Below are 23,737 nucleotides of genomic sequence, written 5' to 3' on the forward strand. Positions count from 1 at the left end.
TTTGGGGGTGTCACTCCCACGCCCTTCCAGGCAAGCCTCCAGCCCCCCAAAAAAGGATCGGCAGGGATCTGGGTGGGGGTCCCAACAGCATCCTGCCAGGATGCCTCGCCCACACCTAAAAACATTACCTACTTCAGGACCGATCACCATGACCCTCCTTAGATTAGATCCCTTCATTGATCTAGGCCATGGGAATCCCATTTGCAGTGGGTGAATAATAAATAATGAGGTTTGCTTACACAAATCGGGGACGGTGCGTGGTTTGGGATTTTCTAGCACAAAGGTTGATGGGTTTGGGTTCCCGGTCTACAAACTATTTGGATTTGGGGTGAGTTGACTCTTCTGTCTTGCTTGTGACCCATCCAGCCCCAGAGCACTTTGGAGACACCATCTTATTCACGACCGACGATGACATTCTGGAGGCCATATTCTGTTCTGATGAGACATTTGACGTGGACGTGGAGGGTCCCTGCAGCCTGCAGAGTGGGGAGACGCTGAGGAGGCCAAGCACCGCCGACAGCGATGGGGAGGAGAGGCCCTACACCCAGGCCGGCTCATGGGCTGAGGACCGGGTAGGACAGGCGGAGGGGGGGGAGGGGGGTGCGGGTAGGGGCAGGGGGCACCCCCAGAGGGATTTCTTCTCCCAACTCCGGGTATAACAGGAAGAATGAAGATAGATAGCCTTTAAGCTGCTGGTGCTACTGTTTTGACATTTCCCATTTTTCTACTTCATTTTTTGGCCCTGTATGTCATATTTCATTTTCTAATTATTTTTTATTTTTTTATTTTTTTTTAAACCAGAGTGAAGAAAGTATTCAAATTTTAATCAAAGCTAGGAGAAAGCGGTCCTGCGTCGTCTCTGTAATTTAGAGGTTGGCAGTCTCAGGGGAATTTTTGCTTCGGGTTGTGTTTTGATCACTCACTGTTGTTTTTGACGGAAAGGACTAGAAACGCTCTTAATGGGCAGACTTAGAATTAAAATGATGATAATCCCAGCGATTGTTTCCCACACACGTAGAGTGATCTTGTGGAGCACTGTGTATACTATGCTTAACCAGGTAGAGACCATTAAAACCCCCATGTAAGAAACCAAGGCTCAGACAGGTTAAGTGAGTTGCCCAAGGGCACACAGCAGGAGAGTAACCAGGCTTGAACTTGAATGTATGACTCCAAAGTCTGTGTTGGTTTTTTTTTAAGTTTTTTTTTTTTTTTAATGTTTATTTATGTTTGAGAGAGACAGTGACAGAGACATAGAGAGAACGCAGGGGAGGGGCAGAGAGAGAGGGAGACACAGAACCCGAAGCAGGCTCCAGGCTCTGAGCTGTCAGCACAGAGCCAGACGCAGGGCTCGACCTCACAGACCGCAAGATCCTGACCTGAGCCGACACTTAACCGACTGAGCCACCCAGACGTAACTCCAGAGTATGTGTTTTAAACTCATAAACCAATTTTTTCAGAAATGAAAGACGACCTTCAGGGAAAGGGTCAGTCCAGGTGAAGGACCAGCGATCCAAAGAACCAGCATCCCCAGGGATGTTCTTGAGGCCCTAAGGGGGAAAAGGAGATGGTTACAGAGTGTGGGGGAGAGGAGAGGGGTCCACTGGAATCCAGAGGACAGAAGGTGGGGCCTGGCAAGGTCAGGAGGAGACAGGAGTTGCCAGTTCATCTTGATAATTGTCCTGATTTTTTTTTTTCAAGAGAAGCCAGAAACCTGGGTTTTTATATAAACTGCCCCAATTAAAACCTATTGGCAACTAAGTGGAAATGCTTTCAAACCTTCTATGAGCCGTCCCAGGAGGCTCAGGGAGGGTGGAGAACAGGGCAGCGACCTTCCCTGGTGACCCGAAGCTACTCGGTGTCATAGATGCTCCTGGCGGGCCACCCTCCCCACTCTCCTCCCCACAGCCAGGCGGGAAAGGGCCTGAAGAGGCTCTGTCTAGGGGCTGGGCCGAAGGATCCAGTAGGTTGTTCCTGGGCTCCATGCTGAGCCTGCTTGGGATTCTCTCTCTGCCCCTCCCCCGGCTCATACACGCACATGCTCACTCTCTCAAAATAAATAAATAACCATTTTTAAAATGAGATGCCCAGGCCCCGAGGCTGAGAACCACTCTCTGTGGTTGAAATTTTTCACTCTCCTTCTCTTCATCCCTCCCTCCTGATCCTCCTCTCCCCCTCCTCCCTCCAGCACCCTAGGTAAACATTTATTGGGTCCTTCCCTATTCCAGAAAAATCTGATCACTTTAGCTGGTGGCATCAGACTCCTCCCCAACCAGAAAGAGCTGTTCGTGAGGACTCAGACACATGACGGCTGCCCATGTTACCAGTCACAGAGCTTCCACAATGGTAGAACATGCAAGAAAAGACACAGATCCCCGTGGACAGCAGTATCTGGGAAAATGGCTAGCCAGCTATGCGGGTATCACAAAATCACCTTCTTCCTCTCTGCTTCTCCCCCAACCCGTGTGTAGGTCCCAGAGCTGGAGCCACCACTCAGTCCGCCTGTCCCTGAAGTAACCACCCCAGAGCCAGGCATCTACCATGGGATCTGTGAGTATCCTCTCTTGGGACGATGTCCGGTGGAAGGAGGACTGTCAGGGGCCCGGGGCAATCATGGCCACTTGGGGCAGGGATTCCCTAGACGGTTGGGCAGGTTGTACACTGCACAGAGAGGCCAAGCCGTGGATGGAGCCACATCATTTCACAGAAGGGGGTATCTGTCTACAGTTGGCCTTTTCCAGAAGCGCACTTTTGCATCTTGCATGCAGACACCTTATGTGTTAGTTGTGGCCCTGACCCAGGAGGCTGCAGCGGGAGCCCAGAAAGCATAGGACAAGCAGACGTAAGAGCGAGAAGAGACCCAAGGCATCTGTCGTCCGGTGGTTTGGGCTGTCCCTTCAAACTCATGCACAAAGGAAATCTGCATCCTCCCTGCTCCAGGTGGGGCGGGAGTGGCAGGAATCCTGGCCCAGGGTCCCAGGTCTTCTGAGAAGTCTGGATTTTTATGTGAAGTCTCCAGATTTTTTAAGCGTTGGTGGACTAATTTTGTGCTATTTGTAAATACCGCATGAGCCAAACGGAACGCCTGTTGTATATCCATCCAGCCAGCGGGGTGCCAGTTTGTGGCCTCTGAGCAAACCCCATCGGGGCTTCACTGTGTCTGTTCCCTCTTCTTTTCCCACTCACCCTTCCAGCCAGTTCCTCCCTTACTCTGTGTGCGTCCCACCAGCACCTCTGCTGCGTCCTGGGGAATCTTCAGGCCCAAGGTCCTGGCTGAGCAATCTCCCTCCTGGTCCCATTCCCTGTCCCCCATGAAGGAGGCCCTGGCAGTCAGTCCGTTGCAGCCACACCAGCTGGACTCCCTCTTGAGGGAGGGCAGAGAGCAGGACAGGCAGAAGGAGGGGCCAGGCCTCATGCCATCACCTCGGGGCCTCTGCCAGCTGCACGGGGAGCTGTGGAGCCGCGAAGTCCCCTTGGACTTGTCCTGCATTGAGTGAGGGGACCGGGCCTCATACACCCGTATCTACGGGTGTCAGGACACGCGGGGAGCGGCAAGGCCCAGGGCAGCGCGTGTGGGAGGACTCAGCTGTGAGCCGTCAGCTCTGCCCTCCGCTGGAGGAATGAGCCCTGCGGTCCTGGGCTGGGACCCGGCTGTGCCCCCACCGCATCCTCCGCGCCCCCTTCTCAGGGCATTGCTGCCACACCCAGCTCCCCCCCGGAAGCCTGCCCACGTGCCGAGCGAGAGCCAGCTCTCCCCCCCTCACTGCACAAAGACGAATTCCTCTTAGAAGGGGAAGATGCCTCCCTTTGAATCCCCGCACATCCTTACATTCCAGAACACTCTCTCAACTGACAGCAGAGAATTTTTTAGAACCAACCTAGTGCAGGCGAGAGCCTGGTCTGGGGCTTGGTTTTGTCCCCCGTTCGGGCACCATGCTGAGGCTTTCCTGTGTCATCTCACTGAACCCTCAGTTCTCATTCCGTCCGCACAGCCGGATTCAAGGGTGCGAATGACCTCATCTAGCCTAGGTGTCTCCCTCCCACTCTCTGTCCTGTCTCACTCTCTCTTGTCTTTCTCCCGTTCAGACCCTGGCCACCCAAGAGCTTCTGGAAGCTCTGGCTTTACGTTCCCGTTCTGCCCGGCAGACCCAGATAAATGAGAGTTTCTGTTCCCATTGAGTCCAACAGCGGGTCCAGAATCATGTCTCCTGGGCCTGGCTTGGGTCACGTGCCCATCCATAAACCAATGACCGGGGCTCACCACAGCGGGGAGGGAGTCGGGGTGTGGGATGGAAAACTCCATGCAGCCTGGGTCAGAGGCACATCCCTGAAGCCAGAGGTGAGCGGTCAGCCCCCCAGTGTTCTAGGAGAGGTCCGAATGCCAAAGCCAGAAAAGGAAGGAAGGAAGGCTGGCCAGAAGCAGCCACTGTCCCCTTCATCTGATGATTTCCCCGAAGATGCTGTCTGTAAATGTCCTTCCTGCCCAACCAGCTTCTGACCTTTCTTGGAAATGTTATTTCAGTGCCTCTGAGAGTTCTGCCCCAGAGTAGAGCTCCGAGCCCTTCTTGCTGTAGGGAAAGTGTGATTTTCCTGCTTCTCTACTTGGTCGGGAGAAGAGCGTCCTGACCAAGCATCCTCTGCCCTTTCGGAGCCCTGCAATTTCTGAGTCTCTCTTCCCCGAACATTTTTGTTTTCCCTGCTGTCTCTAAAATCCTAAACCCACTTCGCCAGCCTGCGCAAGTGGAGAGAGCTTTGATAACGTGACCCGGGAGGGTGCGCTGGGGTTGGTAAATATGGCCAATCCTATTAATGTTTTGAAAGGGGATATATGACTTGCTAATTTGCAGATGACACTAATTTGGGGCGTTTTGCAAGTATCAGCAGTGATGAATAGGAAAGTAGCTGAGAGAGTTGAAATGTGGGAGAGAAATAACAAAATTAATTCCCATTTATATAAATACTAATTGATACACCAGAGGAAAATGTATGTGGAGCGTGAATATTAGCTCAAACAGGAGCGCGGGCGCCTTTGGAGCAACCCCAAATTAGATGTCCGAGTAGTACCTCGTGCCAGGCAAGCCAAGGGGTGTCCGGGGAGAGGCTGGGGAGCCCTGCCTTGTTTCCCTGGGGGCAGGTGGCATTTCTGTCTCACGGGGATCCCCTCATCCAAATCCACTGCGTCCTCTGCCTCCGTGCACACTGCCTCTTGGGAGCACAAGTGGGCCTGGGTGGCTCACGTGTCCGACCCCGGCCTGGGTCCTACTCTCGCAGTCCAGGGGTTCAAGCCCCGCGTCAGGCTCTGTGCTGACAGCTCGGAGCCATGAACCTGCTTCAGGTTCTGTGTCTCCCTCGCTCTCTGCCCCTCCCCCGCTTGCACTCTGTCTCTCTCTGCCTCTCAAGAATAAATACACATTAAAAAAAAAAAAAAATTCCAAGTCCATCCCTCCAGTGGCTTCTCATCTCAGGGAGAAGAAAATCCAAACTTCAGGACGTGAGCCAGCCCCTGCCCCACCTTCTGACCTCCTTTTCCTCCACTGCCCCCCTCGATCACTTGGTCCTAACCACAGATCACACTGGCTCCCGTCCCAGAGCCGGTGGCCTTGCTGTCCTCTAAGCAAACAGATGTAGACCACGCGGTCGGGCAGCAAGCGCCGTGGCAGAAAACAAAGCGGAGAGTGATGGGGGCACCTTTGGGGCTCGTGTGGTCGGGGGAGGCCTCTCTGAGGAGACGACATTTGAGCACAGGCTCGCGATGCGAAGGAGCGCATCGATTAGCTTTTGCTGCGGAACAAACCAACCGAGACTTAAGTGGCTTTCGCGCGACCCATTTCTCCGTGAGGGGCTCATAATTCCGTGGCCTGGCTGGGCAGTCCTCCCGTGGGCTGGCTCGGCCGGCCTCTCCTGGGCCTGCTGGTCAGCCGGCAGGTGGGCCGGCGGCCGAATGGTCTAGGGCGTCTTCGCTCACACGTCCGGCAGCTGGGAGGCTGTTGGCCGGAGGGGCAGGGAGACTGGGTCGGCCCGGCTCCACGCGGCAGGACGCCCAAGGGATAAGCCCCAGTGCACACGTGTGCTTTACGTGCCCCCGCTGGCCATGGCAGGTCACATGACCCAGACTCGAGCCGTGCAGAGAGAGACCCCCACTTTCGCACGGGAGGAGCAGCCAAGTCTCGTGGCAAAGGGTCTGTGGTCACGGTGCACGCCGTCGGTGCCGTGAGAAGCTAGGACGTGCCCATTACCATGCAGGTCAGCCGGCTTTGCCGTCTGCCGCCAAGATGCCCCGGGGCTGCCTCGGCACCGTGGACAGCAGACGGGATCTGAGGCTGAGTTGCAGCGCGTATGTTGGAAATGACAGGCGGGTAGGCGAGGGAGCGGGGCTCCGGGGAGACTGCGTGGCCTGGCCCCACTTCCCAGCATGTCCTGCGGACTCCCCGGGCTTCCGCCTCCGCACCTGAGCTGAGCTGGACGGGACGTCCAGGCGGCCTTCCCCCAGCACCACAGCGCGGGCGTCCTGTCAAAGCTGCAGAAGAGTGTGAACCCTCTGAACGTGGCCTCCCCAGAAGGGCGCCCCACTCTAACGGGAGACCAGTTAGGAGAGAAAAGCTCCAGCCACCTACCTGTTGGGGCCTGACCTTGGTCAGGATTCGTTCCATTTGAGCTATTGGGGCAAACGGGTGACTCACCTGGGCCGTATTGCCCCAGGACCCCAGAAGGTCACGTCCAAAGGGGTCTCTGATGGAGCCCGGGTGAGGCAGGGGCGAAAGGATGGAGGTGTCATCGTGGGTCGTGGCTCACCCCGAGAGTTAACCCTCCGGCAGGGCAAACGGATGTTTACCAAACAGTCACAAGATCACAGTGGTGGCCAGGGCAGGGAAATGGAAATTAACAGTGACACGGCAGGCTGCGGATGGAGGTTTGACGGGGTCAGGTGGGCTTCTGAAGTGACTTGGGATCTGAAGGATGCGCACCCGTTGACTAGGCTATGTGAGTTCCAGACAGCAATAGCAGCATGTGCAAAGGCCCCGTGACAGGAGACAGGAATGGAAATGTGAGTGACGGACAGTCTGGGTGGAGCCCAGCTCCCTGTCGTAAGAGGAGGTTAGACAAGTAGGTAGAAGCCAGATGGACGAGGCCTGTTGGCCAAGCATCACCCTAGCGGGAAGCCCCGATACGGTGTTAGGCAACGTGATGGATGAGTGGAGAAAGGATCCAGGGCTATGTGCAGGTTTACACGACACTGGTCCAGTCATCCTGCAGACGCTTCCAGAACATCAGCGGTGTCCCAGGCCTGAGGGTCACTAAGAGGAAAGGTGGAGAGCCCACCCTGAAGGCCCTTTCATCTGAGTCTGGGTTTTCAAGGCGGTAGAACACAGAGGCTGAAGGTCATCCCTTTTCCCGTCTCCGTCTGGGAGCCTCCTCCGGAACGTTTGGCGTTCATGGGCCGCTTTTCCTCCTGTTACAGGCCTTCAGCTGAACTTCACTGCCTCCTGGGGGGACCCGCACTACCTGGGGCTCACAGGCCTGGAAGTGGTGGGCAAGGACGGCCAGGCGCTGCCCATCAGCCTGCACCAGATCTCCGCCTCCCCCAGGGACCTGAACGACCTTCCTGAGTATGCCGATGACTCCCGGACCCTGGACAAGTAAGTTGTCCGTAAGAAGCCGCCTGCGGCGACTTCCAGAGCAATCCCCTCCGACCACGAGCAGTGGACCACTTTCGGCCCCCGAGAGGCGGGGTCGCTCACGCTCAGACGTGGAGCTGGTGCGGATCTGTTCTGTCTCTCAGACTCCAGATTCAGACATGAAATAGCGTTCCGTCTTCCACCTTCCTGCCACCCCGTGAGGTGTGGGTCTTCCCAGTTTATTTTACTGTATTTTTTGAGGTTTCCTTATTTATTTTGAGAGAGAGGGGGAGCAAGAAAGAGAGAATCCCGAGCAGGCTCCGTATCGTCGGCTCAGAGCCCTATGCAGGGCTTGATCTTATGAACCATGATACCATGACCTGAGCCGAAATCAAGAGACGGGGAGTCGGGCGCTTAACTGACTGAGCCACCCAGCCGTCCCCACCCAGACTAGTTTTGAGTGGCACAGTCCTCTGAATGGAGGTCCCCGGGGAAACCAACATCCACGCACTTAATTAACCACTAAGTTCCACCGTCTTCCACTGCCTCCGTGTCCTTATCAGTAGCATGAGGACAATAAATCCCATGGCCGGAGGGCGGGAAGGGGATTGCCACACCACACCCGCACCCCCTGTCTGGCCCAGAGGACTCCCCCCTGCTTTGTTAAGGGACCCCTTAACCGCGGCCCTCACACCTGCCGTCAGCACCTGCTCACGAACCACGCGGCACTCCGCATCTTGGCAGATCAGGCTCCCGCATGCTCAGGCTTGGAGCCCGCCAGCCCAGCTCCTGCTGCAAAATGATCAGCCCACGGCCGGCCCTGCTTGTCCATCCACACCCACCCGCCTACCACCCCCGCCTCAGTTTGTGTTACCCCAAACCCCAGGCCCGAGAGCACTTCATCTCTGAATACTTCGGCGTGTAGCTCTAACCAATAAGGACTTTAGGAAGAACATCATCTCACTACCACCATTCCACCCCCCAAAATTCAAATTAACACTGATTCCCTAAATGAGTAGGGTATCTAGCAAGTTCCTATTTCCCTTGACAGTCTCTTCACCTTCCCTTTTTAACAGTTTGTTTCTCGAATTGAGGTCCAGGTAAGGGTCCACACATTCTGATGGGTTGTTTTGAGATTCCCCATAAGTTCCATCCATTGTGATTGGTTGGTTTGGGATCCAGATAAAGTCCATACATTGTGATTCTTTGTTATGTCACTTTTCTTCTTTTTAAATGTTGATTTATTTATTTATTTATTTATTTATTTATTTGAGAGAGAGAGAGAGAGAGAGAGAGACAAAGCACGAGTTGGAGAAGGGCAGAGAGAGGGGGAGACACAGAATCTGAAGCAGGTTCCAGGTCTGAGCTGTCAGCACAGAGCCTGACTTGGGCTCAAACTCATGAACCACGAGACCATGACCTGAGCCAAAGTTGGACACAACCAACTGAGCCACCCAGGTGCCCCTGTTAAGTCTCTTAAGCCTCTTATAATCTCTAGGTTCCCTCCCATCTTTTTTTTCACTTTTTCTCGAAAATATTCGTTTAAAGAAGGGGCCTTTTCCACCCCCCCCCCCCCCCCCCCCGTAGTGTCAGGATTTTACTGGTTGTATCTCTATGGTGTTGTTTAACCTGTTCCTCAGGCCCCTGTATTTCCTGTAAATTGTTCATTAGATCTAGACGCCTGATCCGATGGAAGTTTGACCACCGGGGCAAGACGTGACCACGGGGGTGTCGATGTCACTGTGCATTCCCTTCAGGACATATAGAATGTCTGCTTGTCAGGGTTCTTGTGACGTTGGCGGTCAATGCTCAGTGGGCACACCCATTACTATATTAGGGGTTTGGGTGCAGGATGGTGGTCCACTGATCCTATCATTCTTTTTCTCATCAATAAAGAGAAATTTTTCTTCAGTGATTTGGTTACTCTGAGGTACAAGTCAAATAGGAAAGGCAGTCTGAATGCTTGGTTCTTTCCCTTTCTTTTTCAGCTTTCAGAATAAAAAGGTGTTTCTCTCGCATACTAAAACATTTGTGTTTGGGGGCACCTAGGTGGCTCAGTTGGCTAAGCATCCGACTCTTGATCTCAGCTCAGGTCTTGATCTCAGGGTCGTGAGTTCAAGCCCCACATTGAGCTCCATGCTGGGTGTGAAGTCTACTTAAAAAAAAAAAAAACTTTGTGTCTGACGATCATAAATCATGAACTTACACAGACTGTGTTTGAAGGTTTTCAATTTATTACAGTTTTTATCTTATTGATGCTCTTAGATACTGAGAGCTCCTGGATCCTTTTTTTTTTTTTTTTAAGTTTTGTTAACATTTATTTCCTCTTGAGAGACAGAGCACAAGCAGGGAAGGGGCAGAGAGAGGGGGGTACACAGAATCCGAAGCAGGCTCCAGGCTCCCAGCTGTCAGCACAGAGCCCGACGCGGGGCTCGAACTCACAAGCCGCGAGATCATGACCTGAGCTGAAGTCGGATGCTCAACTGCCTGAGCCACCCAGGTGCCCCTGCATCCTTTTTTAAAAATAGGAGTCTGTGACAGCTTTCCTGCTTTCTGATGTGACAAGATATTCCAGGCTCCCCTTGTATATTTCTGGTCCCAGATGTGGAATTGACCATTTTCCCCAAGAAGTTCTGGTTCCTTCTATTGGGAAATGGTATTTAGAGACCATAATCTAGCCACGAGAGATGCTCATTGCTACTGGGTTTCTGTGGAACCAGTTTCTGTAGAAACCAGTTTCTAGGTTTTTCTGTGAACAGAGCTGGGAAGTATCATTTAGATATTCTTGAAGGGGTCTGTAGGGGCTTCCCTTCACTGTCAACTGTAAACCCTTCAACAACTCTCTCCACTTTCAGAATTAAGCAGCAGTTTTGCTATGGAGGCAGCCCCATCTCTAGGACAGAGAAGCAACTGCTTTTAGAAGGAAACAGAAGGTTCTCTGGTCAGCCTAATTCCGCAAACACCTCCGTTTGAAATTGCTGAATTTCCTCAGTTTTAAGATGCCAGCAGCTGTAAGACATGCCATCCATCAATTTAATAACCGCCTTTTAGAGAAAAAAAGAAACATTACCTCCTTGGATGAACACTTAGATTGTAAGATTTATTCCAAATCCAGAACTTTAAAATGTAAAAGGAAAACATAAAGTTTTATTTTAAAATCTAGGAATGTCTCCCAGGGCAGCAGCCTCGAAGTCACCAGGAATATAAGAGGGAGAGGAGAGAGGGTTCCCCGAGAAGCTGAGAGTTGGGCCCCCATTCCTGGGGCCAGGCCACTCAGTGGCAATGCCAGACACAGGCCGGAGCCACAGGATGACGGCCTGGGGTCTGGGCTGCGGTGTGCTGGGCAGCCCAGGGCAGTCAGTGGCGGGATGGTCTCTGGGACAAACACAGGCAAAGTTGAGAATGATGAGGCAGGATGTTCTGAGCAGGAAAACGAGAAACCGGCCGGGATGGGAGTACAATCCGGGCAAGGTAACCAGTTGATTCAGAATAGTGGCCAAGAAGCACATAAAGGCTCCAGGGGCTCCCTCCTAAGGCCACAGGTCGGCCCCTTCTTGTGCTTTTCCCTCACTGAGAGCTGCCAAGTTCACCCTGGTGCCTTAGTACGTCTCTCCCCAGCCCAAGAAAGAACGAATCAAATTATTTCAAAATGTGCCATAGAGCCACCACAGCATTTCGCAAAAAGTTTGGAAAACAGACAAAGGCATCCACCTCCCATCCCCCTGACACAAATGTGTGCTTCACTTCTGCATCATCTCTCCTGGTCCCCGTCCCCATTGTCCAGCATTAAAATCGGTGCCCGTGGCCACCTCTTCCGCGTCACTGCATCATCCTCACGATGATCGTTTCAACAAGTGTACAGATTTCCGTGACTCTTTGTGTTTTGAGACCTCTTAGGGTTTTTGTGGTCGTTGTTTTTTTTTTTTGTGGTGGTGTGGGGTTTTTTGTGGTTTGTAAATAAACACCACTATGATGAATATCTTCGTGCAGATAGCCCTTCAGGCAGGTTGAACAAAATTTCCTCAGAGGAGAACAGTTCCAGAAATGGAATCCCTGAGTTAAAGGGTCCAGAGAGATGATACATTCTCCCCTTTTATTTTAAACCTTGGTGGCAGGGCTCCTGAGCGGCTCAGTCAGTGAAGCGTCCGACTTTGACTCAGGTCCTGATCTCATGGTTTGTGGGTTCAAGCCCCGCGTCGGGCTCTGTGCGGACAGCTCAGAGCCTGGAGCCTGCTTTGGATTCTGTGTCCCCTGCTCTCTCTCTCTCTCTCTCCCCCTCCTCCCCCACCTGACTCTCAAAAATAAATAAACGTTAAAAAAGATTAAAAAGAAAAAAACCTTGATGACTGGTTTGCCCCACCTTTAACAGCACAGACTTATCCCTGTGCACAGCCAGGCTGGTGCAGTGGGTACAGGAGGCGGCGGGGGGGGGGGGGGGGGGGGACATGTAGACCCCCGCTCTGATTTCTCCCAGAAGACACGGCCAAGCCCCACCTCACCGCTCCCCCCACTATTTGCAGGTTAATCGATGGAGCCAACATCACGATGGAGGGTGAGCATATGTGGCTGATCCCTTTCTCACCGGGCCTGGACCACGTGGTCACGATCCGCTTCGACAGAGCCGAAAGCATCGCAGGCCTGCGCTTCTGGAACTACAATAAATCTCCCGAGGACACCTATCGCGGGGTAAGCTGGGGAATAGCAGCCGCGCTCAGTCCACTGTCAGGGAAACGGCGCCGTGATGAATGGCTGGTGTGGCTGCCAGAGAGGAGCATAAATCTTCCAGAACTTTCCAAATGGAGCTGGGGGCGGGGGGGTTATAGCCAGGGAGAGAACACACTGCCATTGGCTTCTTCTGCAAAGAGCAAATATGGGCTAAAGAGGCCAGGGCAGACTCGGGACACTTTGTTTCTTCTGGGGGCTCGGGGGTTCCCAGCAGGCCCAGGCCCCAACCGTAATGGTAGACTGAGGCCTGCCGGTTCATTGAGGGTTGGGGGCCGGGCCCTGAGCTGAGGGTTTTGTACCCGTTCATTTCATGGGGCCCTCACCCCAGCCTCTGGGAAGCCGGTGTCAGTACCCCCCATCTTCCAGGGTATTAGACTGAGGTTCAGGACGGTGCATTCACTCATCCAGGGTCACACAGCTGGAGCCCCCAGTCCACGTCTGCTGGGCGTGGGGCTCACACTCCGGTTCCACACCGGGTTCTCCTGCTGGGTGTGAAAAAGCAGGGGCCTCTGCTGCAGTGTGGGCTTTTCTGTCCTCCTGTGACTATGGACTGTGACACGTTTGTCCCCTCCCACTGCAACACAGAGCGGATGGTGAGAAGGCCACCGAAAATACAGCAACACAGTCAGGGCCCGAAAGTCACAAGCTCCCGGTCTGAAACCCAGCTCTGACCCTAACCAGCTGTGTGATCTTTGCAAGTGGCCTGCTTTCCCTGGGCCTCAGTTTCCCCATGTATAAAGTGAGGAGGCGGATGCTACCTGCCTTGGGAGAGTACCCATCATCCTCTGCCACACGAAGCTTGACCACGCCAGGCCTCGGCCTCGGGTGCCGTGAGCCCCACGTGTGGCACCCCACCATGCACCTGCCACAGAGTTACTTCCGCGGGCCCCTGGGGCAGAACCGTGGGGGGTCGCCACGGTGGAGTCAGCAGCCCTCAGGCGCTCGCCTTCTGGAGCAGCGCGCAGCTCACAAAGCCTCCCAGGCCACGCTGGCGGCTCCCTGAGCACGCTCTCAGCTTCAGCGGGTTTAAAAAGTCAGCTATATGGGCGTTAAAAAAACATTCTTCTGGCTCAACTCGTGCCTCTGGGCCTTTACGTTCCCTCGAGTGAATCAGTCTGTCCTGTCGAGCCTCCATGACCTGGATTTGCCACCTGGAAATGCTGGGCCCAGAGCCCCTGCTTCCCAGGCCTGGCCGTGGCCACCGGCCTCATTGCCGGTGACCAGTGGCCACCATGGACTGGAGAGAGGGGCACAATCTGTAAGGGTAGATCCCAGAGGGCAGTGTGATGGCAACCATGCCCTCCCCAGGAAGATGCCTCGGCTGCCGGTGTCCCCCAAGGCCCTCTGGGCGCTCCGTTTACGGGCCCCTGGCACGTGGTTAGAACCAGGCCTTGCACGCTGGGGATGGGGCTTAAGGTCCCTGCAGTGTGTCCTCAGGCGAATTGCTTAGCCTCTCTGAACTAATTTCCTTGGCTGTAAGACGGAGGTTATAGAAGTCCCATCCAATGGAATAAACAGAGGCCTGGGGAAGTCAGGGACACCTCCTAGTGGAGGTGGTGGCCCTGGAGGAGGGACAGGGCCTTCCTGGGCCTCTGCTCTGTCACCAGCCTCCTGCCAGCTCCAAGCCCAGCTGAAGAAGGAACCCCTCTTTGGAGGCGAGCCGGCAGAACCCCGGGAGTCATGCCGGTCGTTCTGGTCTAGGTCCACGTCCCTGGACCAGTCGTGTGACCAGCAGGTTACAGTACATCCGGGTCCGGCCCTGGGCCAGGGTCTGAATCAGCCGGGAGCAAGACCAAGTGGGGAGTTGCAGTCACAGTCTAGGGTCCCCATATCCAGCCATACCTGAAGCCATTTACCCTACACTCTTCCTGCTTACGTGCCCTGTGACCGGCTGCCATGAGGGGGCTCCTCTCATGGAGCACAGCCCCTCTGCGTCCCCTGGAGGTGAGAATCTACCCATTTGGTCTGCAGTTGGGCCCACGTTCCTCACCAGGACGACGCAAGCGGGCCTGATTCCAAAATGTGTGGTCGACTACCCCTCTCTGCTCACCCAGCACCCCCCTGCCCAAGGGGAGCAGACCCGAGCCACCTCAGACCCTGCCCTTCAGGCTTGGAGATTCACTGGTAGATCCTGGCCACCTGGCTGGTGAGATCCGTCCTAGAACGGGGGACACGTTGGCCCAAATGCACCCCATTCGGCAAGCTGGTAAGCGCCCACTTACGCACCAGGCCCTGAAGCAGGTATAGGGGCCTCGCCAGGGTCTCTGCCACGGAGGGAGACCCAGAAGCCGCTCAGGACGCTGTTAGGGAGTACGCGTCCTAAAAGAATGAGCTAAGGGGGCGCCTGGGGGGCTCAGTCGGTTGAGCTAAGGGGGCGCCTGGGGGGCTCAGTTGGTTGAGCTAAGGAGGTGCCTGGGGGGCTCAGTCGGTTAAGCGTCCGACTTCAGCTCAGGCCATGATCTCTTGGTTTGTGAGTTCAAGCCCCACATCAGGCTTGCTGCTGTCAGCACAGAGCCTGCTTCAGATCCTCTGTCCCTACCCCCACCCCTGCCCCTTCCCTGCTCACACTCTCTCTCTCAAAATAATAAATAAACATCACATAAAAAAAAAAAAAAAAGAACGAGCTAAGGGCCATGAGAAGGAAGATCAGGAAGGGGCTCGCTCTGTCCTGGGGACAGCGTAGGAGAAGTGGTGGTCTGTGAGGCGGGGCTTGAAGAAGGATCAGGGTAGGCCAACACCTACTGAGTACATCGCTTTTTCCCGGCACTGCATTCTGCGTATTTTACCAAGTTCACTCATTATCGAGCCCACTTAACAGAGGAGGCAGTTGAGGCATAGGGAGGTTAAGTCACTCGCACAGGTGCTAACGGCGGATGTCGGGGCACCTGAGTGCCCTTGACCACCGTGCTGCTCTGCAGCGGGTGAGGTGGGTGGGGACCCGGGCCGGGTCAGGCGCCACCCCAACTTGTGGGCCACCCTCGTCCCCTGCCGTCTGCCCAGTGCCCAGCACAGCACCTGGCACGGAGTGGGGGTGGCACCGGAAAGTGGCCCGGCCCGGTGCTTCTGGCCTGAGAGGGAGGCCAGGCCGGGATGTTTGTCCGGCGTGGGGGCTCCGTGAAGGCCGTCTGTCACACACACGGCACACGAGCACGCGGCTTTCTTTTGTTTGCTAGGCCAAAATCGTCCACACCTCCCTGGACGGCCTGTGCATCTCCCCTCCAGAGGGCTTCCTCATCCGGAAGGGGCCGGGCAACTGCCACTTTGATTTCGCTCAAGAAATTCTCTTTGTGGACCACCTCCAGGCTCGACAGCTGCCCCAGCCGGCCCAGAGGTGAGTGGGGGAAGGCCCGGGAGTGTCCCCTCCCTGTCCTCAGGGCTGCCGGCTCCCCGCATCGCTCTGAAGTTTATACCTAAAGGTTTTGAAACGATGATCAAACGCGTTGCTTTTCAACTTGGCGGTTTTCTAAAGCTCAGCCGAGCCTCTCCGGAAGCCTGTGGGATGTACCCACCTTGTCTAGGGATGTTTGGGTTTCTCACAGTCTGGAGTGCTGGAGATTTTAAATGCTTCATTGCACTTCCTGCTGGGAAAAGAGGTTCCAGCCTGCCTCCGTTCCAGAAATGCCCGCCGGCCAATTTGGGGAAGGGCCTTCTCTCTCTCTCTCTCGATTGTTTCTCAGTTCCCAGTTTAGAAAGATTCAAAGAGAAAATGAGAGCCTAACATTTTGTGGGTTCGCTGGTATTTCTTGGCCCCGGTCTCAGCTGCATTAAGTCCGTAACAATTTGTAAATGCCGCGTTCAGTTAACTCATTTAAACCCCCTGATGTCCAAATGCCAGAGGCCATGCTCACAAAACAAAATGAGTTTCCCTCCGCTGTGGCTGGGATCACTTGTTGGGCCGGTCATTGGGAACAGCCGCTTAATTATAACATTGCCCTTGAAATTGAAGAAAACCAGCAAGGCTGGAGGGTACTGGCTGTGGACCGGGAGAAACGCCCCAGCCCCTTCCAGGTGCCGGCTCTGTTCCGATGCTTTGTATTCATCCTTCCACCCACCCTTTGAGGTAGGGATTATCTTGCCCATTTTACAGATGTGGGAACTCAGTCCCCTGCTATCGAAGCCACTTGCTCAGCATCACAAAGCCAAAGCCTTCAGGGTACGCCCCACCTTCCGCAGGCCTCCTCTCCCTGCCTGCCTCCCATCCCGCCCCACAACCCAGCCCCCTTGTTGCTCTCCCGCCGCAGGACCTTTGCTCTGGCTGCCTCTCTGCTTGCAGGGTTCACTTCTGACTCTGTGCGGCTGCCTCCTTCTTGGCTCAGGCGTCGGGTCCCTGACCACCCCCTAGGGTAGCCGGTCCCGGCCGGGCACTCCACCCCACCCTGGGTCTGGCCCAGCTGTCAGCACAGTGTGGACTCGCCTTGTTCATGAACAGGCAGTGAGGTGGGGCTTGAAGAAGGATCAGGGCAGGCCGACACCTACTGAGTACATCCCTGAGCTGGGTGGTTAAGTGTGGACTCTGGAACCGGCCAACCTCAGGTCACATCCCAGTTCGGCCGCCTGCCAGCTGTGTGGCCCTGAGCAAGTGACTTCACTTCTCCGTGTGCCGGTTTCCTCACCCGCACCCCAGGGCTATAAGCGTACCCACCTCCTGGGGCTGTCCTGGGGAAGGAAGTGTCCATGCAGTCGCCTGGGAGGTGACTGAGTCTCCCGGAGTAGGACAGGACTCCACGTGGGCACACACTACATCGGGGAACCCTCTCCGGCCACAGGGTCTTCAAAGTCTGTCACCTGGGGAGTAAGTGGCCAGCGATCAGGGTAGTTGCAATCTCCTGCTTCCTGGTGCCATTTTGTGGATTTTTTTCAGGCTCAACACGCAAAGCCAGGAGCAGGCAAGCATGGACTACGAGGCGCCCCTGATGCCCTGCGGCTGTATCCTGCCACCTGTCTGCGCGTCCCAAGCCCTCAGGGGCCCTGTCCGGAACCCCAGGAGAGGGTTCGGCCCCTCTGGCAACGTTGGGGTTCCCGGCAGGCCGCAGCCCAGGAGCTGGAGCCCCACGCAGGGAAACCCGGGGGGCCGTGGGAGGGTTGGCGGGTCCGCGGGCTCACTGGGTGCTGCCGGGGCGGGGGCAGCCACCCGAGTTCCAGATGCCGCGCCCTGGCCGGCTGATGTTTCAGGAAGCAGCACCACCCAGGACTCCAGCGGGGCGGGGCCAGAGAAGCTGGAACTTTCCGCAGGGCCTGAACTGGAGGCTGTCCTCGGACCCAGGCAGGGAGGAGGTAAAGATAGAAGTAAGGAGAGCTCAAAGTCGCCGGGCCCTTTCCTCGGCCTGACACTGTTCACACTGGGCTGCCTGTGTTAACTCAGGCCTCACCCCAGCCCCGGGCGGTGGAACTGCTAACACCCCCCCCACCCATTTCACAGATGAGAAAACTGAGGCCCAGAGAGGCTAAGTACCTTGCCCAAGGCCACATAGCTGGGAAGGAGTAAGACAGGTTAGTGAATGTGAGCAGCCTGGCTCTCTCACCAGTCCGTTCTTCCGGAAGGTCTGCCTGTGGCTATGATATTGCCCGGAAGCCGCCACTCTGGTTTCCTGCCCTGTCTGCCCCTGGAATGCTGGGAGCAGGCTGGGGACAGGGCTGAGGACAGGCTTGGTGCCCCCATTGTGCGACTCAGTCAGCAATGGCGGGTCGGTCACCCTGCCACGGCCCATCCCTCCTGGTGCTCATGTATCCCCCCCACCCCCACCCCCTGCACACTTGAAGTGAATGGAGGAGAGAACAGGTGCTTCGTTCTTTGTCATTTTACAACCAGGGAAATTGAGGCACAAGACAGTTTGACTGCCGGTCACTTTGTTCGGCATGACCACACGATGAGTTTCTGGTGCAAATGGTCCTCCGTCCTGCCAGCTCCCTCCCTCCTGTCCTCCTGTCTCCTGGGACGTGGAGGGAAGTTTTTAATTCTTGAAACACATGCATACGCAGCTTCCATTAAAGAAAATTTAATGCCACACATATTTGGATAGGTTTCAGTCTCCGTGCGAGAAAAAAATGATCCCCCCCCCCTTCACCTGCATAAGCCCCCAAAAAGTCTATCCCAATATGATCTTTGCCATTGTCTTGCTTTGTTCTCAGAAAATTAAGCCTATTTTTCCTTAATAATGTGCCACAGTCATTTTTCAGTTCCAGCTCCTGACCAGCTGGGGTGACCCCTATTACATCGGTCTTACGGGCCTGGAGCTGTATGATGAGCGGGGAGAAAAAATCCCTCTGTCGGAAAACAGTATCCTTTCTAGGCAGAAGGGGGACCCCACCCTGACCAAAGGGAACGTGGGAGGGTCAGGGGCAGGAGAGGAGACGTCCCTGCAAGAACCAGACCCCGGGACTGAAAATGCCAGGGGACTCTGCTGAGGGTCAGAGGCTGACTCTTGGGAGTCCCAAGGTAACAGGAGTCCCACAAACAGAGAGTCCTGTCGCCCGGGGATTCGGGCGACGGTACTAACTGCACCCCCTCCTGGAGATCCGCAGGTACTTTGGAGTTCTAAAGGCTCTGGCAAGGCCTGCAGGGAGCAGCCTGTGGCCCTGTGTTCAGCCCAGTGAATTCATTGACCATGGTCCTCTTTGTTCAGGGAACGCCCGCACCAGAACCTGCAAACTATTAGCCCACTGAGTTTTTAAATATTTTAGATTCGTTGCTAGTGTTTTGGGAAGATCAGGGCGTTTCACAGGAACACCTCACTCTCCAGCAGCTCTTGAAAAAATTAGCAATGTTTGAGGCCACAGTCATGCACCACAATGATGGCCGGACCTCAGTATCCACTGCCCTTTCCCCCAAGCATGTCCTTATTGTTTCCTGCCAGGTCCCCCAGACAAATTGCTAATGTTTACTGAGGGCTCATTCGGTGAGGGCTTGTCCCGTGGTACCTGATTTGCCCTCACGATGGTCTCGTGAAGTGAGTGCTGTTAGCCCCATTTTACCAATGAAGACCTGAGACACAGAGAGGTTAAGTAACTTGCCCAAGGTCACACAGCATAGGAGTGAGGACCTGGGAGTCCGGCTCCAGAAACCATGCTCTGACCACTAAGCTGTCATGTGTCTCTTTGACATCACCTGCCTGACCCCTCTGGGCCTTTGCCCTGTGATCCCTGGCCCACCACAGGGACCGGCCAGAGCCGCTCCAACCCCAAAGCCTGCCTTGCACCTATGTGGGATTCCCTGGGTTCCAGTTGGATCCTTTTCTGATCCAGCTTTTCTGCCCTTCCCCCGGTGACACCATCCTCCCCACCTGACAAATGATTGTTGGTGGTTTTGATTGTTGTTAGTGAGTCCTTGGATATTCAAGGCTGTGTTGATTTTACCGGGCACGCTCACATCCAGTGTCCTCTGAGAGCCTCACATCAATTCTGGGATGTGGAGGTTTTTAATTTTTTTTTTTAACGTTTACTTATTTTTGAGAGAGAGAGCGAGAGAGTGTGAGCGGGGCAGGGTCAGAGAGAGAGGGAGACAGAATCCAAAGCAGGCTCCAGCCTCTGAGCTGTCGGCACAGAGCCCGACGCGGGGCTCGAACCCACGAACCGTGAGATCATGACCTGAGCCGAAGTCGGCCGCTTAACCGACCACCCAGGCGCCCCGGACGCGGAGGTTTTTATACCCATTTTACAGATGAGGGAACAGGCCCCAAGGTGCTCTGTGACTTTCCCAAGACCCCAGGTCAGAATGCAGAGCCAGCACCGGACCTGGTTTGTCCAGATCCGCGCTAATGTCCGGGAGTTGAGTGGCCATAGCTGGGCCCGGCTCCCCCCCGCTGCGTCCAGTCTCAGGCTGGTCCCCACATGCCGAGGCCGTGTCCCCTTGGAAAGGAACACCTTAGCAGTTTGTCCTCCACTCTCCAAAGCGTCAGCCACAAATTCTGTTCCTGCCGCCAGCAGTCCGGTGAGACTGCTCTTTCCCCGCCATCTGTCTGCACGGCTCCTCCCCTTTCCTTGAAACTGGTCACCTCCTCCCCACACACCCACCCCCGTTGGCCTCTGTGCTCATTTTCCCTGGCATGTCTAATTTGGCTGTCGCTCTTCCGGCTGCCCAGAGCAGCAGACGGCCATTCTGCCCGCCAGCCCCAGCGTCCCCTGGGCCACGCCATCAGCGTGACGAGGCCAGCGGCCGCCAGGGTGGCACGCAGCTGCCAGCACACTGCTTTGGGTTATGGCAGCTTAGAGGCTCCCCAGATATCGCCGCCTTCCCCGACAGCGTGAACTCCCTGGAGGGCGTGTGCGGGGACGTCCGGACGCCCGACAAGCTCATCGACCAAGTGAACGACACCTGCGATGGCAGGCACATGTGGCTGGCTCCCATCCTGCCGGGCCTGGTGGGTTTGCGGGGACTCCCCGCCCCGGGGTGGGCAGGGCGACTTTGTGTCCTTGGCCTCGGTGACGCGTCTTTGTTCCAGGCGAGTGAATCTCCAACGAACCAAAATGCCCGAGGGCCGTCAGGAAGGCTCACATCTAGCTAACTAACACTCTGACGGGCACTCTTCGGGGCAAGTTCTTTCTCGGCGCTCTTGGGGTGGTTGCGACAAGAGGCCGCCCACATGGGACTCTGGAGGGCCCGTGCAGCAGCCCCCTCTGCCCTCCCAGCCCCATCCTCTGGCCTCATTCCCTGTGTCTGCTCCGCCTCGAGAGCACTGGGCACCGGACCCCGACCTCTGGCCCCAGATCTGCCTGCCAGCTCTTCAACAGACTCAGTTTTGCAGACCTCAGACCCTCCCACTGGTCCTGCTGGTCACTGGGGGTCTTGGGGGTGGCCTTCACCCACCCGGCTAGAGAGAGAGGAGACAGGCCGGCCAGGCAGGTCGTTCTAGCCCCGCGCCACCCTCATGCCCGAGTATGTGAGTGCCGCAGGCCCTGGGGCACGCCTGTGACGGCGGAAGTGTCCCCTCCCCCTCCGTGTGACTGGGCAGGACGACCGGGAGGTACATTTGGCCCTCAGAGCACAGAGACGGCATCAGCAGCTCTGTTGGGGAGCTCTTCCAACAGTGTCCCCCGTGAGCCCCGAGCATCCGTCCCCCCTGAGCGGAGGCCAGCCCCACCGCTGCAGCGGAGAAACACGGAGGTCTCTCAGCCCTGAGACCCGGGCCCCGCCCGCCCACGGCCATCTGGTGTTTGGCCAGCACGTGTTTTCCCGTCGTCTTTCACTTGGCTTTTGGTGTGAAGTCGTCTGCCCAGCTGTCACTCTCCCAGCTTGACTCTAACGTTTGTTGTTGTTGTTGTTGTTGTTGTTGTTGTTGAGAGAGTACAAGCTGGGGAGGGGCCGAGAGAGAGGGGAACAGAGGATCTGAAGCGAGCTCGGTGCTGAGGGCAGAGACCGACTCGGGGCTTGAACTCACGAGCCCTGAGATCATGCCCTGAGTCGAAGCCGGACACTCAACCGACTGAACCACCCAGGTGCCCTTGGACTCAAATATTCGTATCTGCTTGAGCCCCTTGGGCAACTGAGTTTGAGGACCTTTATTATTTCCGCGGTGCAGTCAGAAGGCTGCCCCTGCCCCAGCAGTACCCTGGCCCGCCCCCCTGCACTCCCGACATCCTCTGAGACATTCTGAGGATGGCCGGAGGCCGAGCCCCAGGGCCTGGGGCAAAACGGAGCCTGCAGCCTGCAGCCCGGGGCCAGCACTGACTGCTTTTTGCTTTATTCTGTCGTGCGAGGGGCCCCCTGATATTGGAGAGTCTTTGTGGGGGCAGCGGGGGTGGCCGGGGCGGGCGGGGGTGGGGGAAGCTGAAGGTCTGACCTTAGTAGCTGATTCTGCCACTGATCCCGACACCCCTCCACCACCCCTGCGCCAGGCAGAGATTCAAAGACCCATGCTGGATATTATCCCACACTGCTTTCAGGGCCTGCGCCGTGCTGCTCATTTGTGGTTGGGGGAAAGGACAGATCGGGGTCAAGGCCGTGCTGATCGCCGGAGACAGTGCTCCTTGACCTGGGGCCCGCCCCTTTGGCCCGCGAAGCGTCTGGCCTGACCTGGGGGAGAGGGAAGGGCGCACCCAATTCTCCGTGGGTATTTAGATGAGGGCCACGCCAGGCCCGAGAAAACAGGCCCTCCCGGAGCCAGCTCAGCGGTTTGTTGCAAACGCAGCCACACGTGACCGGACTCGAGATGGGCTTCCAGGAGACAGAAGGCAGCGGGAGCCCCACGCACCGCGGCCCCAGCAGCCCAGGCGCTGCCTCCCGCGCCCGCCCGGCTCACCCCTGCCCGCGTCTGGCGCCCCCCGCCCCGCCCCGCGCCTCTGTTTCCAAACATGCCCGTTTTAATGAGTTCTTGCCTCTGACAGGTGAACCGGGTCTATGTGATTTTCGATCTGCCTACCACCGTGTCAATGATCAAACTGTGGAATTATGCAAAAACGCCCCATCGAGGGGTGAAGGAGTTTGGCGTAAGTACTTATTAGCTGGGTTTTTTGAGATAATTATGCTGGTTGGTAATTAGGCTGCCGGCAATTACCATTCGTCGCCGCCGTTTGATTTACTCCTCTCCGTCGCTACCTTGGACACCACTGCCTGGTCCTCAGATGCAGGGAAATTCGCCGTCCCATCGTGAATTCAAAACCCGCCTCGAGTGATTTGAATCATCACCCTGAAAAAAAAACAAACCGAAAGTGGCTTTTCTTTCATCTTGTCTTTTCCAGTCATATTGGTTTAGGGAGTTCTTCGCGCCGGGAGGCAACTCTGGGGCCGGGAGAGCCGGGGCCTCGGGGGCCAGGGGCCCAGATTTGCCTCCCGGCTCGGCCACGTGGGCTAAAGGTATTTGAAGCCTCCCCGTCCCCGTCTGGCCGAGGGTTGCAAAGATCTGACACCATAACGCGGGCCGGGCTAGCGGGCGAGGCTCGGAGCAGTGACCTGCTTTGCCCGAGGCCGGGGGTAGGGGGGTGGGGGGAAGGGTCCCTATCCCCCCCCCACCCCACCCCGGCCACACGGTGCAGCGCCTCCTCTGTCTGTCCAGCTCCTGGTGGACGACTTGCTTGTGTACAACGGGATCCTGGCCATGGTGGGCCACCTGGTGGGGGGCATCCTGCCCACGTGCGAGCCCACGCTGCCCTACCACACCATCCTCTTCACCGAGGACGCAGACGTGTGCCGCCAGGAGAAACGCACCGCCATCAGGTGCGCCCCAGGCCCGCCCCACGGCCTCCCCCGCCGGCCCTAACGGGGACGGACGGCAGGGGTCGAACCTTCCTTCCTCTCCCTCCCCCCAGCAATCAGGTGGAGGATCAGGACGTCCAGATGATGAACGAAAACCAAATCATTACCAACTCGAAAAGGAAGCAGAGCGCGGTTGACCCAGGTCAGTGTCGCCTCTCGGCCCAGAGCGTAGCCCTCGGGAGTTAAGGCTGAACGGTCGGGAGCCAGCAGC

At 56.2% G+C, this 23,737-nt stretch overlaps 1 protein-coding gene across 1 annotated transcript in view; it reads left to right on the forward strand.

The window, feature by feature from the left end:
- KATNIP (katanin interacting protein) overlaps positions 1–23,737 on the forward strand; it is a 142,415-nt gene that overhangs the window by 116,549 nt on the left and 2,129 nt on the right. The window contains exons 16-26 of the mRNA XM_049638467.1: positions 367–572; positions 2,469–2,547; positions 7,457–7,634; positions 12,134–12,299; positions 15,512–15,669; positions 17,200–17,264; positions 18,505–18,615; positions 20,556–20,695; positions 22,659–22,760; positions 23,327–23,487; positions 23,580–23,668. Of these exons, the coding sequence (XP_049494424.1) occupies positions 367–572; positions 2,469–2,547; positions 7,457–7,634; positions 12,134–12,299; positions 15,512–15,669; positions 17,200–17,264; positions 18,505–18,615; positions 20,556–20,695; positions 22,659–22,760; positions 23,327–23,487; positions 23,580–23,668 (1,455 nt within the window). The remainder of the gene's footprint in view (positions 1–366; positions 573–2,468; positions 2,548–7,456; positions 7,635–12,133; positions 12,300–15,511; positions 15,670–17,199; positions 17,265–18,504; positions 18,616–20,555; positions 20,696–22,658; positions 22,761–23,326; positions 23,488–23,579; positions 23,669–23,737) is intronic.

The sequence above is a fragment of the Panthera uncia genome, chromosome E3 (assembly GCF_023721935.1).
Source record: "Panthera uncia isolate 11264 chromosome E3, Puncia_PCG_1.0, whole genome shotgun sequence".
In the NCBI taxonomy this organism is placed as follows: domain Eukaryota; kingdom Metazoa; phylum Chordata; class Mammalia; order Carnivora; family Felidae; genus Panthera; species Panthera uncia.